A 20,622-nucleotide genomic window follows, 5' to 3' on the forward strand; every position below is an offset into this window, starting at 1 on the left:
GTGGATGTCAGAATGGCAGAGTCTCTGACCTCCTTCAAGCGCAGACTGAAGACTCATCTCTTCAGGCTACACCTTTCCCTCCCTAACTCACCACCATGATTAGCCTTAGACTGTATGGCACTTATGTATAGATTACACTAGGACTCTGAACTGTACTGTCCTCTCAGGTCCTCTTAGCACTCATACTTGTGTTTGATTTGCACTTCATTGTATGTCGCTCTGGATAAGAACGTCTGCTAAATGCCATGTAATGTAATGTAATATAATAACACAGCAAAACATGCAGCAGATAAAACAAGCTCAAAGCCTGAGCTGGACACTCTTAACAATGACAAAAATGAAGTGAGTGAAGTGACAAACGGTGTTGATTCAGTGCAGCAGATGGTATTTATTTGGCAGCTTGTTTGTTTCCACAGTATTCCTGACATAGCTAAGAGAATCAATACATTAAAGGCCTCTGCCATGTCAATCTCAAAGCTTAAGTGCCCTATCGTAACCATGATGATTCAAAGGAGGAAGAAAATGTATAAATAGGAGTTATATTTGACATTACATTCTGGTTTCATGGGAAAGCTGTTTTATCACCAATATAATGTTTATCACCAATATTTGTATTCTTAATTTTTTTTAAGTGAGAGAGGGTCCAGTTCCACTTCTGAGCTGACAGGCCAGACAGGGTCAACCCATATAGTTTCTGCCACACACGCTTAGCAACTTCAGGATCCAACTAAACTGGGCTCGTCTGGTCTTGTTCCTATAGACTTCATAAAGTCATGTGCAAAACACTTTGTTTGTTTGTTTGTTTGTTTGTTTGTTTCACCAGCTATTCGTCCTCAGTCCAGCATGAAACATTTCCAGCAATTAAAAAAAAAAAGTAAACTCAAGGGAAAAAGTCATAAGATCCAGACAATTGGAGGGTCAGTCTTAGAGGCCTCAAATCTTCATTATATAACTAGTTCAATTATTTGCTGAATCAGGGCTGTGGGTTTGCAAATAAGGTAAATAAAGTGAAATGTGTAATTTGTTGTCGAAATAGCTATTGCTGTTTAAATTCTGTGCTTTAATTCCAGCTGTTTCTTTGAGGTGCTTGGCCTTATTTGCCTCTGTAAATATTACACTGTAGAGCAATACCAACTTGTAGACTCAGAGCGATAAGGCTGCTGCCTTCACCAGGCTTCACCAGCATTTCTAATCAGCCATATCAGATCAACAAAGGCAGGTTTCAAGGCGAAGGTCACCATTCAAACAGAAATTTGACAAACATTAGGCGTTTGTGTGAAAACACAAGTGAGGCACGTCCCTGAACTGGCCCTCCGATAATGTGAGCAATATCTAAGTTGGAGCATCCATGGCCTGCCTCCCGCTGGCTGCTAGGGTACGGCATCCCCAGGTGATAGCGTGAGAGTCATTTAAGACCTCTTGCGATCAGGTTCTCGGAGGAGGGGGGAGGGGGGTGGGGTGAAGAGAAGGAGAACCGGAGTCCCAGTAGGTCAGCAGGTCAGCAGGGGGCTGTGCATGTCCCTCCAGAGTCTGAGCATCTGCTGTGGGCTACGCTGGTGGACCAGGATCAGGGCCCGGTGCACGCAGGCATTCTGTCGGTCCTCCTCCCGAATATCGAAGGTCTGGAAGCCGCTGTGGGCCACGGGGGTGATCCCCAGAGCCTTGAAGCACATCGCTGTGTAGACATCATCGATGGGGAAAAAGGGGATGAACCTGGAGAGTGTCAGGAGCGGGCGAATCAGGGAGCCCGAGAACAGGAACCCGCCCCCTCCAGCGTAGGCCGGGTAGGCGCCCTCGTAGAAGCTCACGGGGACGTAGTACTTGCTTTTGGCGTCACGGAAGGGGCTGGCATTGGTGACTACATGGCCCGTGTAGAGCCCGGCGGCTTTGGTGGGATCCAGGGAGTGCAGGAAGGCCAGAATGGCCGGCGTGTTGGCGAAGACGTCATCATCGCCCTTGAAGATGAAGGCCACCCCGGGGCAGCTTCTGGCGGCCCAGCTCATGAAGGCATTGTCCTTCAGTGTCAGGTTGTAGAAGGACTCCCGGAAGTCCCACTGCAGGATGTCCCGGTAATGGAGCGCCTCGAAGGACACCAGGGCACCCAGGTCCGGGTCCTCAGGAGGGGAGCGACCCAGAAGGAAAATGGTGCGCACTACCACCCCTCCCTCATATCTCCCCTCCCGCCCCCAGGTCTTCCGCACTGCCTGCCGCCTCTCAAAGTTCTGGGGGATGGACTTAATGGCAAGGAGGAGGAAGGTTTTTCCATCCCACTCATCAGAGGTGCACTTGCCCGGCTGGTCGATCAGGATCGGGGGGTCCCGGCACTCCATGCCCTGCAGGAAGACCTGGTACAGAGGCGGGTAGGTCCCAAAATCCTGGATGTTGGTCACCAGCCTCTCCAGGCTAGTGGTGCCACAGTCAGGCCAGCCGAGGATCTTGTTCTCCGTGGCGTTTCCGCTCGAACCCGACTCCAGCAGCTTCAGGAGGGCATGCTGCCTCCGGTTCCAGTAGGCACTGCTCTTCGGGACGTCCTGTATGAACTTTGTGGAGATCAAGATGGAGATGCCCGTTGCCTCCTTCTGCTGCGGGGACCTGGAAGTAGTCTGTGGGTGACCAGTGGTCATCGCTTGTAGCGTAGCGTGTAGTGTAGCGTGTAGCGTAGCATTGCGCCGGGCTGGCACGACAAGAACTGTGTTCGCCGCCTCCACAAATGCCTTCCGCCGGTGGACCTCTTCCAAGTTGAGGGACGAGTAGAAGAGGACGAGGGCCAAGCTGCTGGCGATGACCATGGCCACCATGACTTTGGTTCGCCACATCTTTGAAAGAGAGAGGGAGGGAGAGAGAGAGGAGGGTGGTGCTGGGGAAGAATAGATGAGGAGAGGTTGAGACAAGTGAAAGATGGGGAAAGGGGGAGAAATTTGGAAGTGACGTCCGCCCTTTTCTTATTGGTTGGCTCTGAGAGGTTTATTAGGTCTGGCTTTTGCTCCAGTTTCCTTCCCCCCTGTGTAGCTGACTCCTGGTCTCCTCTCTCTCACCGTCTGGCTCAGATCACACAGCCTCACCTAACAACTGAACATAAAAACAGCATTGTGAGTGCCTAAACACTGGCTCTTGTAGAGGTTTATTTTGTTTTTTTCAGTCACCCACAGGGTTATGGAAATTGGTCACATGGTGCACACTGTCTGAAGGAAACTACACTCTCAAAATAGATGTTTTAAAAACAACACGTCATTTTTTGTTTTTAGACAATACATAAGGTGTGTCTAGATAAAGGGCAACACATCTTGTGTTACACACAGATTGTATTAATAACTCACTACAACACATAAATTGCATATTTCTAAAACAAAAGCAGTAACTTTGACACAGGACATGCTTAAACCCAAAAGAACTAACAAAAAAAGTACTAACAAAACAAGTGTTACATATTACCACTTTGTTTCAAATGTTTCAGATCAAACTAATTTCAATATTAGTCAAAGACAACACAAGTAAACACAAAATGCAGTTTTTAAATGAAGGTTTTTATTATTAAGGGAGAAACAAATCCAAACCTACATGGCCCTGTGTGAAAAAGTGATTGCCCCCTAAACCTAATAACTGGTTGGGCCACCCTTAGCAGCAACAACTGCAATCAAGTGTTTGCGATAACTTGCAATGAGTCTCTTACAGCGCTGAGGAGGAATTTTGGCCCACAGCATCAGCATTGGCCACAGCATCTCAATAGGATTCAGGTCAGGACTTTGACTAGGCCACTCCAAAGTCTTCATTTTGTTTTTCTTCAGCCATTCAGAGGTGGACTTGCTGGTGTGTTTTCGATCATTGTCCTGCTGCACAACCCAAGTTTGTTTCAGCTTGAGGTCACGAACAGATGGCCGGACATTCTCCTTCAGGATTTTTTGGTAGACAGCAGAATTCATCGTTCTATTTATGGCCATAATGGCTCTCACTGTGGTTCGCTGGAGTCCCAAAGCTTGAGAAATGGCTTTATAACTTTTTCCAGACTGATAGATCTCAATTACTTTCTTTCTCATTTGTTCCTGAATTTCTTTAGATCTCGGCATGATGTCTAGCTTTTGAGGATCATTTGGTCTACTTCACTTAGTCAGGCAGGTCCTATTTAAGTGATTTCCTGATTGAGAACAGGTGTGGCAGTAATCAGGCCTGGGTGTGACTAGAGAAATTGAACTCAGGTTTGATAAACCACAGTTAAGTTATGTTTTATGTTTCACTTTTTCACACAGGGCCATGTAGGTTTGGATTTTTTTTCTCCCTTAATAATAAAAACCTTCATTTAAAAACTGCATTTTGTGTTTACTTGTGTTGTCTCTGACTAATATTTAAATTTGTTTGATGATCTGAAACATTTAAATGTGACAAACATGCAAAAAAATAAGAAATCAGGAAGGGGGCAAACACTTTTTCACACCACTGTAAGCTATTTTGATAGTGTATATTCTATCAGAACATGGCTTTAACTGTGGTTTGACTGTGGGCTCTAATTTTGCTGTGGTGGTGAGATGGCTCACTTTCCTGTTTGCAAGTTAAGCGCAGAGTAAACCGGTACTTTACAATAACGATGAGCAGCAAATTCAGGAAACTTGATCTAGCTTAGGTTCTTTAACAAAAGGAACCAATTTTGTAGCTCAATGATAATCAAAATTAAAAAGACAACTGCTAAATGCTGTTTTAAGGACCTAAAAGGGTCTGAAAAAAGACTTAATTGCATACTGCATATTTAAAAATACCCTCAAACCAAAGGGAGCGTAGAGTGTTCTTAGCAATGGGTTTAGTCGTGTCCTTGGTGATTAATTACAGAGACAAACACGATCTCAGCACAAGAACAATCAAGTTTTTCACACCTGAGGGAACCTCAGCTGGGAGCTTGGAGACAACGACATGCCAAATAATCCCCCACAACCTCCCCCCACCACCACTCCATCACCCACTCCAGGCACAGTGGAAGCCAGTGGCAAGCACCATGTGCACTGCATGTAGGCAGCTACACTTCAAACAAATTGTTCCAATAGTAACCCTATGATTGCATAGAAGAACCCCATTGAATTAAAGGATTTCTTTGTTGGGCAAATGGTTCTTTGTATAGCAGTTTTCACACATATGACAGATGGTTCCCTAAAGAACTAAACAGGGTTCCCCTTTGGAATGAAGCTGAAGAACCCTTTCAGAACCATTTTTGTCTTAGAGTCTAAGCTGAATTCTCCCAAATGTGTTAACCTAAGTGAACCTATACATATATACAAATTCATTATACTGTATATCGCAGGCTACAATTGTATGCACCTAGAGGGTACTGCTCCAATGTCAAGCATTTGTCAAGCAACCAATGTCAAGCAATTCCTGAGAGTGAAGGTTACAATAACTGTCTCTCTTGATTTGGCCACACTATTGCTAATCTTATCTACACCAAGCTGTACATAATTTGGACAAGGATATATATGATTTTCAAGGTTAATATTAAACCAAAATATAAAATCCAAAATAACAACAGCTCTTAAAACAGGTTAGGAAGGATTAAGCAGCACATTAACTGGTTAATGTGAGTCGGCTAATGTGCTTTCTTTAATTCTTAAAATGATTTCATAAGGCTATCGGGACAACAAAGTTATTCATAACCCTATCTATCCTCGTGCCCTTAAGTAGTGCATGTCGAAAATAATGACCGGACGTACGCAGATATAGACGACATCCTGCTAAAATACCCACTGGTTTCTAAACAATTAAATTAAAAGTTACATATAATTTTGTATTAATGTATTTTTTCTTCTTTTTCTCATTAGTATTGTTTCAGGCAGCAAGTAAAACGGTCATACAAATTATACTACCGTTGTCAAATTAAACATCCTCGAGGTATACATAACTAAATAAATGTAATTACTTACCATGAGAGAGGGAACGGCCGTTCTTCTGTTTGTACTTATTCATCGTATGTGATTTTCAGTATAAAAGTATAGAACAATTTGGACGCTTGGATTAATCGCAAGAACCATTTATCCTCAGCACGCTTCCGTGTTGTAACAAGGCGTGCGAAAATCTTGTGAGAACGCAGCACTCCCCTGACATACAACGTTTACTTTACGGGTTTCGATTCAGGCTTCTGTCAAATTGGTAGTCGATCCAGGCTTGTTTCATTGCGCGATATGTCGTCGCAACACCCCATACACCACTGTATATGTTGCTTTTCGTTCCATCCAGTTGCAAAACCAGAATTTCAACATACTGTTAATTTTCTTAATTAGGTTTACCATCATAAGCCACGGTATGGCAGAAATAGCTACGCATCCGTAAAGAATAACAGACATGTTCACGTTGCGCTTATTGTGCTATTATTTGCAATTACTATTACAAAAACGGCTAGAACTAATTTTGTGTGTAAGGCGGTTGTTTTTGGATTATCCTGCTGCGGATAATAATTCGGCTATGTAACAAGTGAGATTTGTCAACTATGGCAGAAGTCAACGTAACAGCACAGATTTCAAGATTTAGGCATAACAATAACGGTGGAGCCTTTTTATTTAGAGTGGGTGATTTCTAGCCTTGTGGAAATGTAATTAAATACACGACAAAGGCCAAGGACACAGGATAAATGTGGCATACCATGCTGGTATTTTTTATTTATGCCTATTTATTTTTAAAAAGACCAGTCCCTCCACTAACAATCCAGTAAAGCAAACTGTTAAACTGATCAGAATTTACTAATTATTCTCCAGTGAATTTAATTCAATTGAATTAATTTAAATTGAATTAAATTCTGAGAAGTTGAGCAGTTTACTTTACTGTGGATGGACTGGTCTTTAAAAAAAATATGTAAATAAATAGGCCATATAAAAAATAGCAGCATGTTATGCCACATTTATCCTGTGTCCTTGAGTTAACCCTTGTCTTGTATGTAATTACATTTCCACAGGGCTGGAAATGACTCACCTTAAATAGAAAGTCTCCAGCATTATAAAGCTTCTTGATTGAACTTTAGACTCTAAATGAATACTTTTTATGTTGAAACAACCTGTCCTGGGACTTCAACGTCCAAGGAGACTACAAAGCAATTATCATAATTTTTGTTTTTGTACATTACATGTGTGGTGCTTAACTTCGATTATAAAATACTCTGATCTTATCATACCTGCAGACTTATAAAATACTTTGTATAAGCTCTTTGTACCCTGATGCTGTACTGCTTTTATAAAATACAAAAAGGGGCAACACTTTTTCTAGTCACTCGAGGATACATAATCAAATTTCATGTTGAAAAGGTTATATTTACAGGGTTTCCCCTGCTGTTATACTTCATACTCAATTTAATTATTTTTTTTATCCTGAGGACAAAGCAAGGTAAATACTATGACAGTAGGTATGTTGTAAGTCCCTGTCCTTCAAATCATAATTCCCAAGGGCAGAGAACTGCTGGGTTTCCATGCTCCCTTTGCCTGGGAGTCAGGTGTGAAGACAGTCTGGCTAATCAGTAACACTAATAATTACACAGTTAATTATCTGAAAGGAAAGAAAACCAGGGCCTGATTTAGATTTGAGCGCCAGATTTGACTATCCCTGTTGTACTCAGAACCCACAATGATGGATTGGCCCATTGAGCACATTGTAAAGATCACATGCAAAAGCAATTCAATGTGACTACCCTGGTAAAATGAGGGTTCATTAAAATAAAATAAAAAGCATTAAACAATGGCAACATCAATGGCTAAATTCAAAACGATAAATTTGGCACTTGTGGCAGCACGGATGTTGCAGTGGGTAGCACTGCCGCCTCACAGCAAGGAGGTCCTGGGTTCAAATCCCGGTCGGCCGGGGCCTCTCTGTGTCAAATTTGCATGTTCTCCCTGTGTTTGCATGGGTTTCTTCTGGGTACTCCGGTTTCCTCCCACAGTCCAAAGACATGCAGGTCTAAATTGCCCATAGGTATGTGTGCCCTGCAATGGACTGGCGACCTGTCCAGGGTATATTCCTGCCTTTTGCCCAATGTATGCTGGGATAGGCTCCAGCCCCCCTGCGACCCTGTTCAGGATAAGCGGGTTAGGATAATGAATGAATGAATGAAATTCTGCACTACATAAATACTTGAAAAAGTGTAAAAATGGTGGGTGAAAGGTGAAAAATATCCTGCTGTTCCACATACGTACTTCAGTCGTAAGGGACTGTATTGTACTGATTATACAAATTCAGTGTCATGTTTCAGCACTGGGGTATGAATTTACAGTGTACACTGACAGCTCACAGGAAGCAGATTAAGATCATGCAAAGCATTAGTCTGCAAGACATGCGTGCGGTAGCTACGTTTGAATGTGTGCTTGTTTGGCCACCCCTGCAATGCATCAAGTGGGATGTTACCAGCACATTACGTGACTCCTACTCCAAACCCTGCCAAATGACCTTCCACTGTCCTTTTGCAGCGTGGAAAAATCCCTATCTCTGCACATCCACCCAAATAGTCCCTCTACCTTCCCATCCACGTTGCACCTCACAGGGGCCTTCTTACCAAGAGGCAGCATTAACAGTACACAGAGCCTGAGCCTGCCCCTTCCCCTTCCCCCCGGGGTGGGGGGGCTCTTTGGGGAGTGTCTGTTGAGGTACCAGAGAGCAGGAAACTGTTTCTCAAGCTCTCCTCATCCGCCCAGCGCAAAAACACAACCTGCGTGTGGCCGACAAAGATTTTACTCAGATAATAGGCTCGCAATAAAAACCTACAGGTTGGCAGATCTCCAGGAACAAGGTTGGGCAGCCCTGCTCTAACTGTTTAATGAGGTGTGCTTTTTTTATGGTTGGAGTGAAAACCTACAGGATGGTAGATCTCCAGGGACAGGGTTGGATAGTCCTGCTTTAGCTGTTGAATGAGGTGTGCTTTTTTAGGGTTGGAGTGAAAACCTACAGGATGGCAGATCTCCAGGACCAGGCTGCCCTGCATGACAGTAATGTCTGCAGATCGCACTCTTTTGGTTGTTGATAAAGGAGATCCATTATCAGCACAGATCTGTTGGGTATTTCTCAGTAATTCTTGCACAAGCTGAAAAGTGGTTTGCTATGTAAAATGGACAGGGCCACAGGAAACTGTTGACACATGAGAGGAGGGCAATCTTAAGGCCACAATGACACTGAGGAAAAATAAATGGGGTATGAATGATCATGTGGACCAATGCAAACGGTATCCAAATGTGAAACTGACATAAGTGTAAATACTGCATTTAACTGACTATTCTTGTTTGTTTTTACCTTTCAACGTATATATATATATTTTTTTTTTTACATCTGCATGATGTACAGCACTGGGACCTCAAATCTCAGCCACAGAACCTGCAATATAACCTGCCACGTTTCAGTCACATGCCAAAGATGGACTGGTGGAAACGGAGTAGAATGCAAATGTGCAGGCACAAACATGATTAACATGAGGAAGTTACACAATAAGACTTAGACTGTGATGTCAGGAAAGCTGTAATCATGCAGTCAGGTCAAACCAAACTGGGGATGTGGTTGTGTCAACTCAACCAATTCAGTTAGTTTCACCTCAACAAAGATAGGAAAAGTGGGCTACATAGGCGACTTACTGGAAACAGCAGATACCGGGCTAAATCGCCTTCTTGTTCAGTAGCCTAGCTGCTTTGTTCCTGCTACAGAAAAAAATACTTGTTTTTTTTTTCAAGTCTACATAAATCACTGGTTGTCTGTTTGGTGCCCAGCAAACGGTGTTGGCTTCATAGACAATTGGAATACCTTTTGGGGGAGACCTGGTCTTTTGAGAAGAGATAACCATACTCTCGATCTGGTCTTAACTTGTGACACAGAAATAACAAACATAGCAGTCATGCCTAATAATCCTGTCTTATCAGACCATTATTTAATTACTTTTCAAATTTCACAAGTTTTTCATGTGTCACCAGATCCTACTTTCTACTTTAGCCATAAGCTTTCCTCCAGGACTGCAAATGCTTTTATTAATGAGCTCCCAGACTCGTTTGTGCACTGGCTCCAGCCAAAATGCATACACAACGAGCATTAACTCAATTTGATCAGCTGACTGACAACATAAATAACATACTTTGCAGAACCCTGGATACTATCGCACCTCTTAAGAAAAGAAAAGTTGGCCATAAGAAATGAGCACCTTGGTACAACGACCATACTCGTGCTCAAGCAAGCTTCACGCCAACTTGAGTGCAAATGGCGCTCTACGAAATTGCAGGTATTCCTCCATGCCTGGAAAGATAGCCTACTAACCTATAAACATGCCCTCTCCACAGCACGTTCATCATATTTCTCTACCTTAATTGATGAAAATAGAAACAATCCTAGGCACCTGTTTAAAACTGTTTCCAGATTGACTAAGAATCATGTTGATCCCTGTGTCTCAATATCGTTTGGTAGCAATGATTTCATGAATTTCTTTGATGACAAAATTTTAAAAATCAGGGACAAGATTCAAAGTTCTTCTGACACCCCTCCTATAGGGTCTGTCCTTCCATCCACTCAACACATAGATGCACAATCCTCGGAACGACCGATGGCCTATTTGAACTCTTTTACTCCAATAGAGCTCATTGAATTTAATACCATAGTTCATTCTTCAAAATCTTCTACTTGTCTTCTAGACCCTATCCCAACAAAGCTTTTGAAGGAGCTACTACCAGCGATTGGAGCACCACTCCTACATATCGTCAATGCTTCTTTAGCATCTGGACACATACCACAGACTCTTAAACTTGGAGTCATCAAACCACTTCTAAAGAAGCCAAACTTAGATGTGAATGATTTGTCCAACTACAGGCCCATTTTCGAATCTCCTGTTCCTGTCTAAAGTACTAGAAAAGGTCATTTCAAAACAACTTTGTTCATTTCTGCACCCCAATCATATATTGGAAGTTTTTCAATCTGGTTTTAGACCCTTCAACAGCACTGAAACAGCCCTGGCCAAAGTACTCAATGACCTACTCCTCGCTTCTGACATTGGCTGTATCTCTGTACTTGTGCTTCTAGATTTAAGTGCAGCATTCGACACAGTTAATCACCTGATCCTGTTGGATAGACTTGAAAATCGTGTAGGCCTTCGTGGACAGGCTCTCTCTTAGTTTAGATCATATCTATCGGATCAATATCAATTTGTGCACTTTAACAATGACTCTTCTTATCAATCCAGGGTTAGATACGGAGTACCACAAGGATCTGTGCTTGGGCCCTTGCTTTTCTCTCTATATATGCTTCCCCTGGGACAAGTTATTTGCAAACATGGCATTAACTTCCACTGCTATGCTGACGACACACAGTTGTATTTATCAGTCAAACCTGAGAAAGTTGTCCAGCTTTCAAAAATGGAAGCTTGTCTTAAAGACATAAAGAAATGGATGAATCATAACTTTCTTTTGTTAAACTCAAATAAGACTGAGATAATGGTAGTGGGGCCTAAGTTCTTGAGATGTAAATTATCTGATGATATTCCAAACATTGATGGAATTTGCATCACCTCAAGTGCTGTCATCAAAGACCTTGGAGTTACTTTTGATCCAGATCGTGCGTTTGATGCACATATTAAAAACATCTCTCGGGTTGCTTTTTATCACTTAAGGAATATCTCCAAAATTCGGAAGATACTGTCCCTAAATAATGCAGAAAAGCTAGCACATGCATTTGTTACCTCAAGATTAGATTATTGCAATGCTCTTTTGTCTGGATGTGCAAATTCCTCTCTGAAAGGGCTCCAGCTAATTCAAAATGCAGCAGCTCGTATTCTTACTAGAACAAGGAGATTTGAGCACATCAGCCCAGTGTTCGCTTCACTTCACTGGCTGCCTGTTAAATTCCGAATAGATTACAAAATACTACTTCTGACTTTTAAAGCCTTACATGGGCTTGCCCCTCTGTACTTAAAAGATTTACTTCATCGTTATACTCTCTCACGAATACTCCGTTCGCAGGGTGCAGGCCTTCTTGTTATTCCTAGAATAACTAAAAGTTCCATAGATGGCAGAGCCTTTTCCTATCGTGCTCCTTTCCTGTGGAACAAATTGCCTGCTCATGTTCGGGGTGCAGACACTATCACCTTATTTAAAGCTAGGCAAAAAACGTATCTCTTTAGTCTGTCCTATAGTTGAGGGGAAGGAGTGGGTGGCTGGCAGTCTCTGGTGGACTTGGCGGTCAGTGCTGTCAGTGGATCATTGTTGGTAATGCTGTGTTAAGTATAACCAGTCATGGTCTGGTGGTGACCGTCTCAAGCCTGCCCTCATGGATGTGTTGGCCACTGCCTCTTTTTCCCTTAGCTACTCTGCCATAGCCTTATTCTGCCGGGGTTCTCCTTATTGCATGCAGGTACCTCTCCCTCCTGCTGTGATTGACCAATTACTATCTGGACCCCCTAACAATGTTACTTTCCTCTTCTCCCCACTCTGGGCACCTACCCGGAGCGCTAGCCCAACTTTCCTGCGCACCCCCTCCTGGCCTGGAGCTCCAGCCCAAGACCAGCCGCACAACTCCCTCCTGCCACTGCTGATTCAGCTGTAGCACCAAGGCTGTCCCCTCGCCTGACAGTGCCACCCATTGGTGTTCCTGCCATCTGGGCTTCAAGTTATTGGACATTTATGTACTTTTATTTAATCTGGTTTTCTGTTTAAAACCATTGATTCTACAAACCGGTGTCAACCAGCAGCAGATGGGTTCCCCTACTGAGTCAGGTTCTGCTCAAGGTTTCTTCCTGTTTTCAGGGAGTTTTTCCTTGCCACTGTTGCCAGAGGCGTACTCTTGGGGCCCGGTTTCTAATTCGGTAAAGCTGCTTTGCGAAAAAGGCCCTTTGTAAAAAGCGGTATACAAATAAAATTTAATTGAATTGAATTGAATAAAATGGCTCAACCTCTGACTTTAGCCAATGCATGCTTATCTAGCACAACTAGGCAGAAACCTGCTTTTTCTTCCTACAACAAAGAAAACCATGGGCATAGATTGACATTTCTATGCCGTCATGATAAATGATGAATGGAACAATAAATAACAAACGTTGGGGTGGATCTCTTTTTAAATCAACTAAATGCCACATTCAGTCTGTTGAGTTTGCAAAACAACATGCCTTTTTTAAAATTGTTCATTCATGCATTCAGTTTTCATTATATGCTGTCACGTCCCGTGTCTCAATGTTATGATTCACTTCTTGGTTTCTTCTATTGGTTATCTGTATCTGGATTCCACTTCATGTTTTCCGTCTTCCCTATTACGTGCCCATGATCCCTGCAACATATTTGTATTTCCTCTTTGGTAATTGTCTCACCTGTTCCTCATTGTCTCGTCAGCTGTCCTGCATTTAAGCTCAGCTGTTTCTGTGTTCTGTGCCAGATCGTCTTGTCTTTGTGTCATTACTTTATAGCGGGTCTCCCCAGTCCCATGTCCCCTGCCCACAGTCCCATGTCCTGTGCCCCCAGTCCAGTCCTACCTCCCCATCCCCGTCCCCCAGTCCCTCGCCCTCCTGCCCCTCTGACCGATCTCTCAGTTCAGACTCCCTCCTGGTTCTGGACTTCTCTCTGCCTTCTCCACATTGTCCTGTTTGTCTGGACTTAGACCCCTGCCTGGACTTGGTTTCCATTTTGCCTGATGTGTACATTTTTGATTGCTGGAGATTGACCTGGTTCTGTGTACATTGGATTAAACCTGTAATTTATTACATCCTGGGTTCTGCATTCTGCTGTCTGTTCTGGCCTCACGGTGGTGGAATGACCATCCTGCAGATGTCAGAACAGCAGACTCTCTGACCACTTTCAAATGCAGACTATAGACTCATCTCTTCAGGCTGCACCTTCCCCCCCTCACCACCATGATTAGCCTTGTGTATTTATATTTAGCTATATATAGATATTGTTGTATTGTATTGTATTAGATATTGTATTATTGTACTCGGGGTATTCTAGCTGCCAACTGTGGTATGCTATTTTGTAATTTGATGTATTATTCAAGGGTTCCAACTGTATCTGTAATGTCACGCTAGGACTCGGAACCATACTGTCCTCTGGGGTCCTCTTCACACTTGTTCCTGTGTTTGAACTGCACTTCATTGTACGTCGCTCTGGATAAGAGCGTCTGCTAAATGCTTTGTAATGTAATGTGCTTCTCATTGGTTCCCTGACTATTTAAATTGTTGTTTGACAATTGAATGGTGTTCTTTGCATAAACTCACTGAGCACTTTATTAGGAACACCCAATTTTTAATGTGATTATCTAATCAGTCAATCATGTGGCAGCAGTGCAATGCATGAAATCAGGCAGATATGGGCAGGAGCTTCAGTTAATATTCACATCAACCATCAGAATGGGGGAAAATGTGATCTAAGCGACTTTGACTATGGAATGATTGTTGGTGCCAGAGTATCTCAGAGACTGCTGATCTCCTGGGATTTTCATGCAAATTGTCTCTAGAGTTTGCAGAGAATGGTGCGAAAAAGTAAAAACATCCAGTGAGCAGCAGAAATGCCTTACTAATGAGAAAGGTCTGAGGAGAATGGTCAAAGCTGTCAGGAAGATAATGCAAAGAACCACATATTACAACTTTATGCAGAAGAGGATCTCAGAACAACGCATTAAACCTCTAAGTGGATTGACTACAGCAGCAGAAGACTTAAGACTGAAATATATGTCTAATCAATACCTAATAAAGTGCTCATTGAGTGCTTATTAAATTTGACACAGAATAGCTACCATAATTGTAAAGTGTGACCAGTTTATGCTACAAAAGGACCAAATTCCACAATTTGGTTGCGATTTTGTTGGAGACACCATGAAACAACTGGGTTGCATTACTGTCAATTTCTGCACAAATACCAGTAAGTATCCCGAGAGAGAACTCAACCGGCTTTTAGCCGAAAAGATAACCAGTAATACAGCAGTGTGTGCGTGCCAGTTATTCCTGTGTGAACTTCCTCTGTAGTTAATTACCAGTAGGTTTGCTCAGACTGATCTCCTCTCCCTGTGCTTGGGTGCTAGGATATTAGCACTCTTCTGTGTGTTTATGTGTGTGTTTGTGTATGTGTGTGCATGTGCGTGTTTATGTTTGTGTGTGTATGTGCGTGTGTTTGTGTATCGGTGTGTATGTTTGCGTATGTTTGTGTATGTGTTTGTATGCGTATGTGTGTGTGTGTGTGTGTATGTGCTTGTGTATGTGTGTTTGTATGAGTATGTGTGTGCATATGTGTTTGTGTGTGTATATGAGTATGTGTGTATGTTTGTTTGAGTATGTGTGTGCTTGTGTATGTGTGTTTGTGTGTGTATGTGTTTATGTGTATTTGTGTGTGTGTATGTGTGTATACGTGTGCGTGTATGTGTGTGTGGGTATGTGTTTGTGTGTGTGCATGTGTAAGTGTGTGTGTGTATGTGTATGTGCGTGTGTGTGTGTGTATATAGGGGCAGGGGAGAGCTTGAACTTGACCTTCATGCTTCTCATTCTCATTTCTGTTTCTATTCTATTTTTTAACACACATTGAAAAGTTTTCATTTGTACTAACCTCAGTCAAGAGTTTAATTGATAAGCCGTATACATGACAAATATTTATTTTGTGGACTTTAAACCTTAGTTTAAATCCTCTATTCCTTCAGATACCATATCTATGTGGGCCCTGTTTGCTTAATAACAAGCAAACATTAAAGTTATTTCACCAGGTGAAATATTTACTCCAACAGCACTGCAATGGATGACTGCAAGGATTTCACTTTCAGCCAAGGCCATGAGGGCCGAGGCTCCGGTCTGACCCGTTTTCCCGAGTTTTCCATGCTGTGTGCTCAATAGTGCCCCAGAAATCCTTGGCATTCCACTTCACAGTGTTATGCTCCTTTGCACTGGAGTCCCTGCATGCCCATGGCTGGCCCCTGCAGGTGCAGCCAATCATGTGCAGCACTCACCTGGCCAGAAAGGAGCTGGATGCTGCTGTCATTTCAAGAGATTTACTCTTTGTGTTTTACCCTTTACCAACATTAACTGTTGTATCCTTTTAGTTTCAGTTCAACTTTTGTGGTTAGGGTTTCTTGTGCAAGTTGACAGATGGTTAGGCAGGTTTTTCTTTTTGTTTGAGCACTTTTGAGCATTTTTCAGGGTATCGGTCGGAGTCGGGAAGCTTGGTTGTGGAACACCTTTCGGAAAACCTTTCGGTTTTCTTGCAAGTTGGGGATAGACTTTTTCTGTGCGTTAGGTTTGGAGTAGTTAAGCTGTCCTGTGTTGTGTTAGCCACGGTAATTTCGTTTTTCGTGTTCAGCTTCTTCGTATCATGGTTTTTTACTTCGGTTTTACTACTGGTTGTGGCTCAGAAGTGACTGCAATGTGCAAATAATGTCACACTGCATTCATAAGTGGCACCAGGACAATGCATGTCTCAACAAGGCCTTTTTTATTATTTTTACATGACTGGCATTTTTTTTGCAGGCACTCATACCCAAGGCGACTCGCACAACAGCATTTTTACTCCTGGGTGGGAATTGCTGGTATTTATGCTATTGGAAGAGTGGAATGCAATCGGTTTTGTAATCGGTGTGCAAGGTTTCGTTGTAGGAGCGATTCCTTCCGGGAAAGCTGGTCGAGTGTGGGAATGGCGTGAGTCTGCACAAGCTCTAGCCACTCTGAAGTATCCTGTAGGTGGCACTAGAGCCTCCGGCTAGCTGTGCTGGTATAAAGGAAAGGTGGCCTTTCTCGATCATTGCTTCCTTTTCTGAAGAATAAAAGAAGGATCCTGCATTAATCTATTTCAGGGATGGGCAAAGAGGGTCGTATCTGTTTCTAGATTTCAGACCAACTCTCTTAATTAATAAGAGACGGATGGTGCAGTGGGTAGCACTGCCACCTCAGAGCAAGGAGGTCCAAGAAGGCCTCTCTGTGTGCATGTTCTCCCTGTGTTTGCGTGGGTTTCCTCCCACAGTCCAAAGACATGCAGGTTAGGCTGATTGGAGAGTCTAAATTGCCCGTAGGTATGAGTGTGTGAGTGAATGGTGTGTGTGCCCTGGGATGGACTGGCGACCTGTCCAGGGTGTATTCCTGCCTTTCGCCTAATGTATGCTGGGATAGGCTCCAGCCCCCCTGCGACCCTGTTCAGGATTAGTGGGTTAGGTTAATGAGTGAATGAATGAATGAATGAACTGGTGGCAGCAAAATTCTGCATACACACTGGCCCTCCAGGACTGGGGTTGCCCATCCCTGATCTATTTTAAGCTTTATTCCGTGCTAGCGTGTAGCACAGGAGTGTCAAACTCCAGTCCTGGAGGGCTGCTGTGTCTGCTGGTATTTCTGGTTTCCTTTCAATTAGCAGCCAATTAAGGCATTAAGAAGAAGGTGTGTTCATCAAACCACAACACTGTTTATCCCTCCTCCTTATCTGTGAACGCGCTGATGTTGAAACCCCACCTATGCCATTAGCTGTGGCAATTAGAACCAATTTTCAACCAATGAGCTTGAATTATTGTAGTAATAATAATTGTGTCGGTCCATGAACTGTATATTTTGAAACCCGAATTAAAGGACTCTAAACACAGGCAGAGGATGAGTCAACATATCAGTGAGCCTTTTTCAATGATAGGAAGGGATTTACAATGGTCTTGTAACAATGTTTTTACACAAAAATCTTATTTACTGTACCTTTAACTACTGAATTAATCATGGACTTCAAGAACCTGAAAAGAAGAATTAGGTGTTTTCGTGCTGGGATAAAACTAAAACCTGCACCCACACCAGCCCTTTTTACATAAGATTGGACACTGTTTTACACGGTTGTGCTGATGCTCAAAGCGCTTTGTTAGTGTTGGGAGTGAAAGGCTGCAGGACCAGGGTTGGGCAGCCCTGCTCTAATGGTGATCTTGGAAGCGGTCAGTGCACAAAACAGGCCAGTACGCTCCTTTGCGAATGAGAAGGAGTTACATTTTTGCACCCTGAAGTTTTTTAATTTTTTTATAATGACCAAATAAATAATATTTAATCTGAGACCACTATGTACCCCACTTTCTACAATTGCAGTCCTAGAATTTTTATTTTTACATAATTATGCCAGAGGTTGCTCTGCATACAATTTTTTTTTTAAGTCGCATTGTGCTACATTGCAAATAACTTAATAACATTGAGGTCATTTTTTTAAACTGATCAAATTAAAGACTGTGGTGGTTGATTCATAATTGTTCCCCGAAACTGAACATAATATAGTTTTGGTTCATGAAGTTATCATTGCCTTGAATTTCATCAGTAACTTCCAAGTGGTACGTTTTAGTGGCCAGGTGCCAGGTTTTAGTTCCCCCCTCCCCCCCTCTCTTTATGTAGTCGTTTGCAACATAGCACAATGTTAATATGGAACCTCTAGCCTATTTTTCCGATTAGAACAGCCTACGCAAGTTCGCTAGTGCACAATGTAGCCGAAGCACACAGGTGGCGAAGTCCTCGGCATACATAGGAAGCTGAACTTCCAATGTTGGAAAGATTACGCTGAAAGCACATTGAAGCTGGCGTAGAGATAGGTAAATAAAATAGACGCATTAGCGAGTTTCATTGATCGTTTTAGATTTGTGTATTAAAACTATTGCTTGGTAAAGAGCGAGTGTGTAGCGTTAGCCAGCTGGCCAACAAACACCCATGATATTTATAATTACAAGGTCATATCTTGAAATTGAAAGACTTCAAGTAGGTATAACCAAATTGGACGATTTAACAGGAATCCGGTAGTCGAGCCAGAGTCTGTCTCTCTGTAAGTTACTAAACTAGCTAACAGATAACATCCCCCCCAATGATAGAAATAGGTCTTCTGATCGCTAGCAGGCCTATTCGTATATGCAGCATTAGGTCATACATGTTGCTGAACGTAACAGAAAACAACATTGAAAGACAACATTGTATCTTCGGACTTCCACTGTCGGGTGAATCGGTTTCTATACTGGATCTTATTTCGTCTCATTACTGTGCCCTAAAATAAACCTTCATAGCCCCACCCAAAGGATAAACGATTTGAAGCACTAATTCAAATTCAACCAATCATTGAGCATAAACAAGACTTAAAACCACACCCCTTACAAAAAAAATCCAGACAGTGTCACTCAATTTTTCAAAAACCAATCAACGCTTTAAAATAGGCAAGTCAGAGCCGCCCAATTCTTTGTGACGTTATGAAGAGTCCACCAATAAAAATACTGTTTTTTCAACATGACCAGGCAGTTACGTCAGGGGTAGGCTTGGGACCCAAGAAGAGGTTCCTTCATCATTTGCCTGATATTGAATCTTCTATGCAGAAAAAACAGGCTTCTCATTCACAGAACCACCTCTCTTGTTTCTGTTTCTGTTTCAGATTCGGATTCACAGTGAATCAGGCCTTATCAGTGGGGCAGCCTGTAGCGTAGTGGTTAAGGTAAATGACTGGGACACGCAAGGTCGGTGGTTCTAATCCCGGTGTAGCCACAATAAGATCCGCACAGCTGTTGGGCCCTTGAACAAGGCCCTTAACCCTGCATTGCTCCAGGGGAGGATTGTCTCCTGCTTAGTCTAATCAACTGTACATCGCTCTGGATAAGAGCGTCTGCCAAATGCCAATTATGTAATCAGTGGCTTTTCTGGCTGAATAATTCCCCTCAATTTCAAATCAAAGCAGAGATGGTCCTGAAGAAGACATTTCATTCTGTCTTAATGAACTGCTAAAGATACTCTTGCCTGAAATGATTCTTACATATGTCAATAATTATAACAGCAACATCAAAATTAAATAAAAAAAAGAGTGTGTGTGAGGGGTAGGGGGGTTAAAATAATCGTCCTTGGGTAAGTTAACTCATGTACATAAAAAATACATTCAACCTACACTCCCAGACAAAAACAAAATGAAAAAAGAAAGGCACAGTATATCACCTTGAACTGCACAGCACCTATTGTATGTCACAAATAAGCAGAAACAAGCATCTTGGTTACCCATCAGTTTATAGTAAGCAAGTTGAATCCAGACACAAGCTACCAGCATCTGTGCCGTACTATCCTCAAGTGGAGGTCCACGGTCTGTTTTTTGATGGGCAGCTTATACAGCGACTACCAGCTGGCATTCAGGGAAATATATGAGCCAAAGATCTCAGTTCACTTTCGACAGCTTCATCCCCGCCAGGGAGAATATCCTCCCCTTTCCACTCCCCAATAGTAGGGAAAACAGTACGGTCAGAAAGAGTATTGGTCAGAAAGAGTATGATTTTCAGCAAACGCTCATAGCAGACCAGGCAGGGAGGCTCAGACTCTAGAGGACCTTACTGTATATTCGCCATTTCACCAAGGGCCTCAACAACTGTCTGAATGGCCTTCATTAAATTGAAGAGCGACACACACACACACACACACACACATAGAGAGAGAAAAACCTTGACAAAGCCTTGACAAAAATAAAACAAATAACATGGCAGACTGGAAAGCACCCACCAAAAGAATATTTTAGAGATGAGAGGAGGTGGAGAGGTTAAACATACCATGTACGCTGTCAATGTGAACTGCTGCCTGCAGATATGCGTGTGAGTGGGGAAAAAACGTGGTGCAGGAAACATGAACAGAAATGTGGAGCCCACAAATTCTGTAAATAGCGGAAGTCAGAAAAGGGGAACAAACAATCATCCAGATGTCAGGATATGTCTTTCAAGATGTCA

General features: G+C 42.7%; 1 protein-coding gene across 2 annotated transcripts; it reads right to left on the reverse strand.

Moving 5' to 3' along the window:
* Positions 1-364: 364 nt before the first annotated feature.
* On the reverse strand, positions 365-20,527 carry b3gnt2l (UDP-GlcNAc:betaGal beta-1,3-N-acetylglucosaminyltransferase 2, like). 2 transcript variants are annotated; one of them, XM_061216948.1, is made up of 2 exons: positions 20,449-20,527; positions 365-3,069 (listed from the first exon to the last, which is right to left on the reverse strand). In XM_061216948.1, exon 2 carries the CDS (start codon positions 2,814-2,816, stop codon positions 1,491-1,493), a length of 1,326 nt encoding a protein of 441 aa, XP_061072932.1. In that variant the 5' UTR covers positions 2,817-3,069; positions 20,449-20,527; the 3' UTR covers positions 365-1,490. The 2 variants fall into 2 exon arrangements, with proteins under 2 accessions (XP_061072932.1, XP_061072931.1); XM_061216947.1 differs by lacking the exon at positions 20,449-20,527 and adding an exon at positions 5,901-6,378.
* Between the last annotated feature and the right edge of the window lie 95 nt (positions 20,528-20,622).

The sequence above is a fragment of the Conger conger genome, chromosome 13 (genome assembly GCF_963514075.1).
Source record: "Conger conger chromosome 13, fConCon1.1, whole genome shotgun sequence".
Classification (NCBI taxonomy): domain Eukaryota; kingdom Metazoa; phylum Chordata; class Actinopteri; order Anguilliformes; family Congridae; genus Conger; species Conger conger.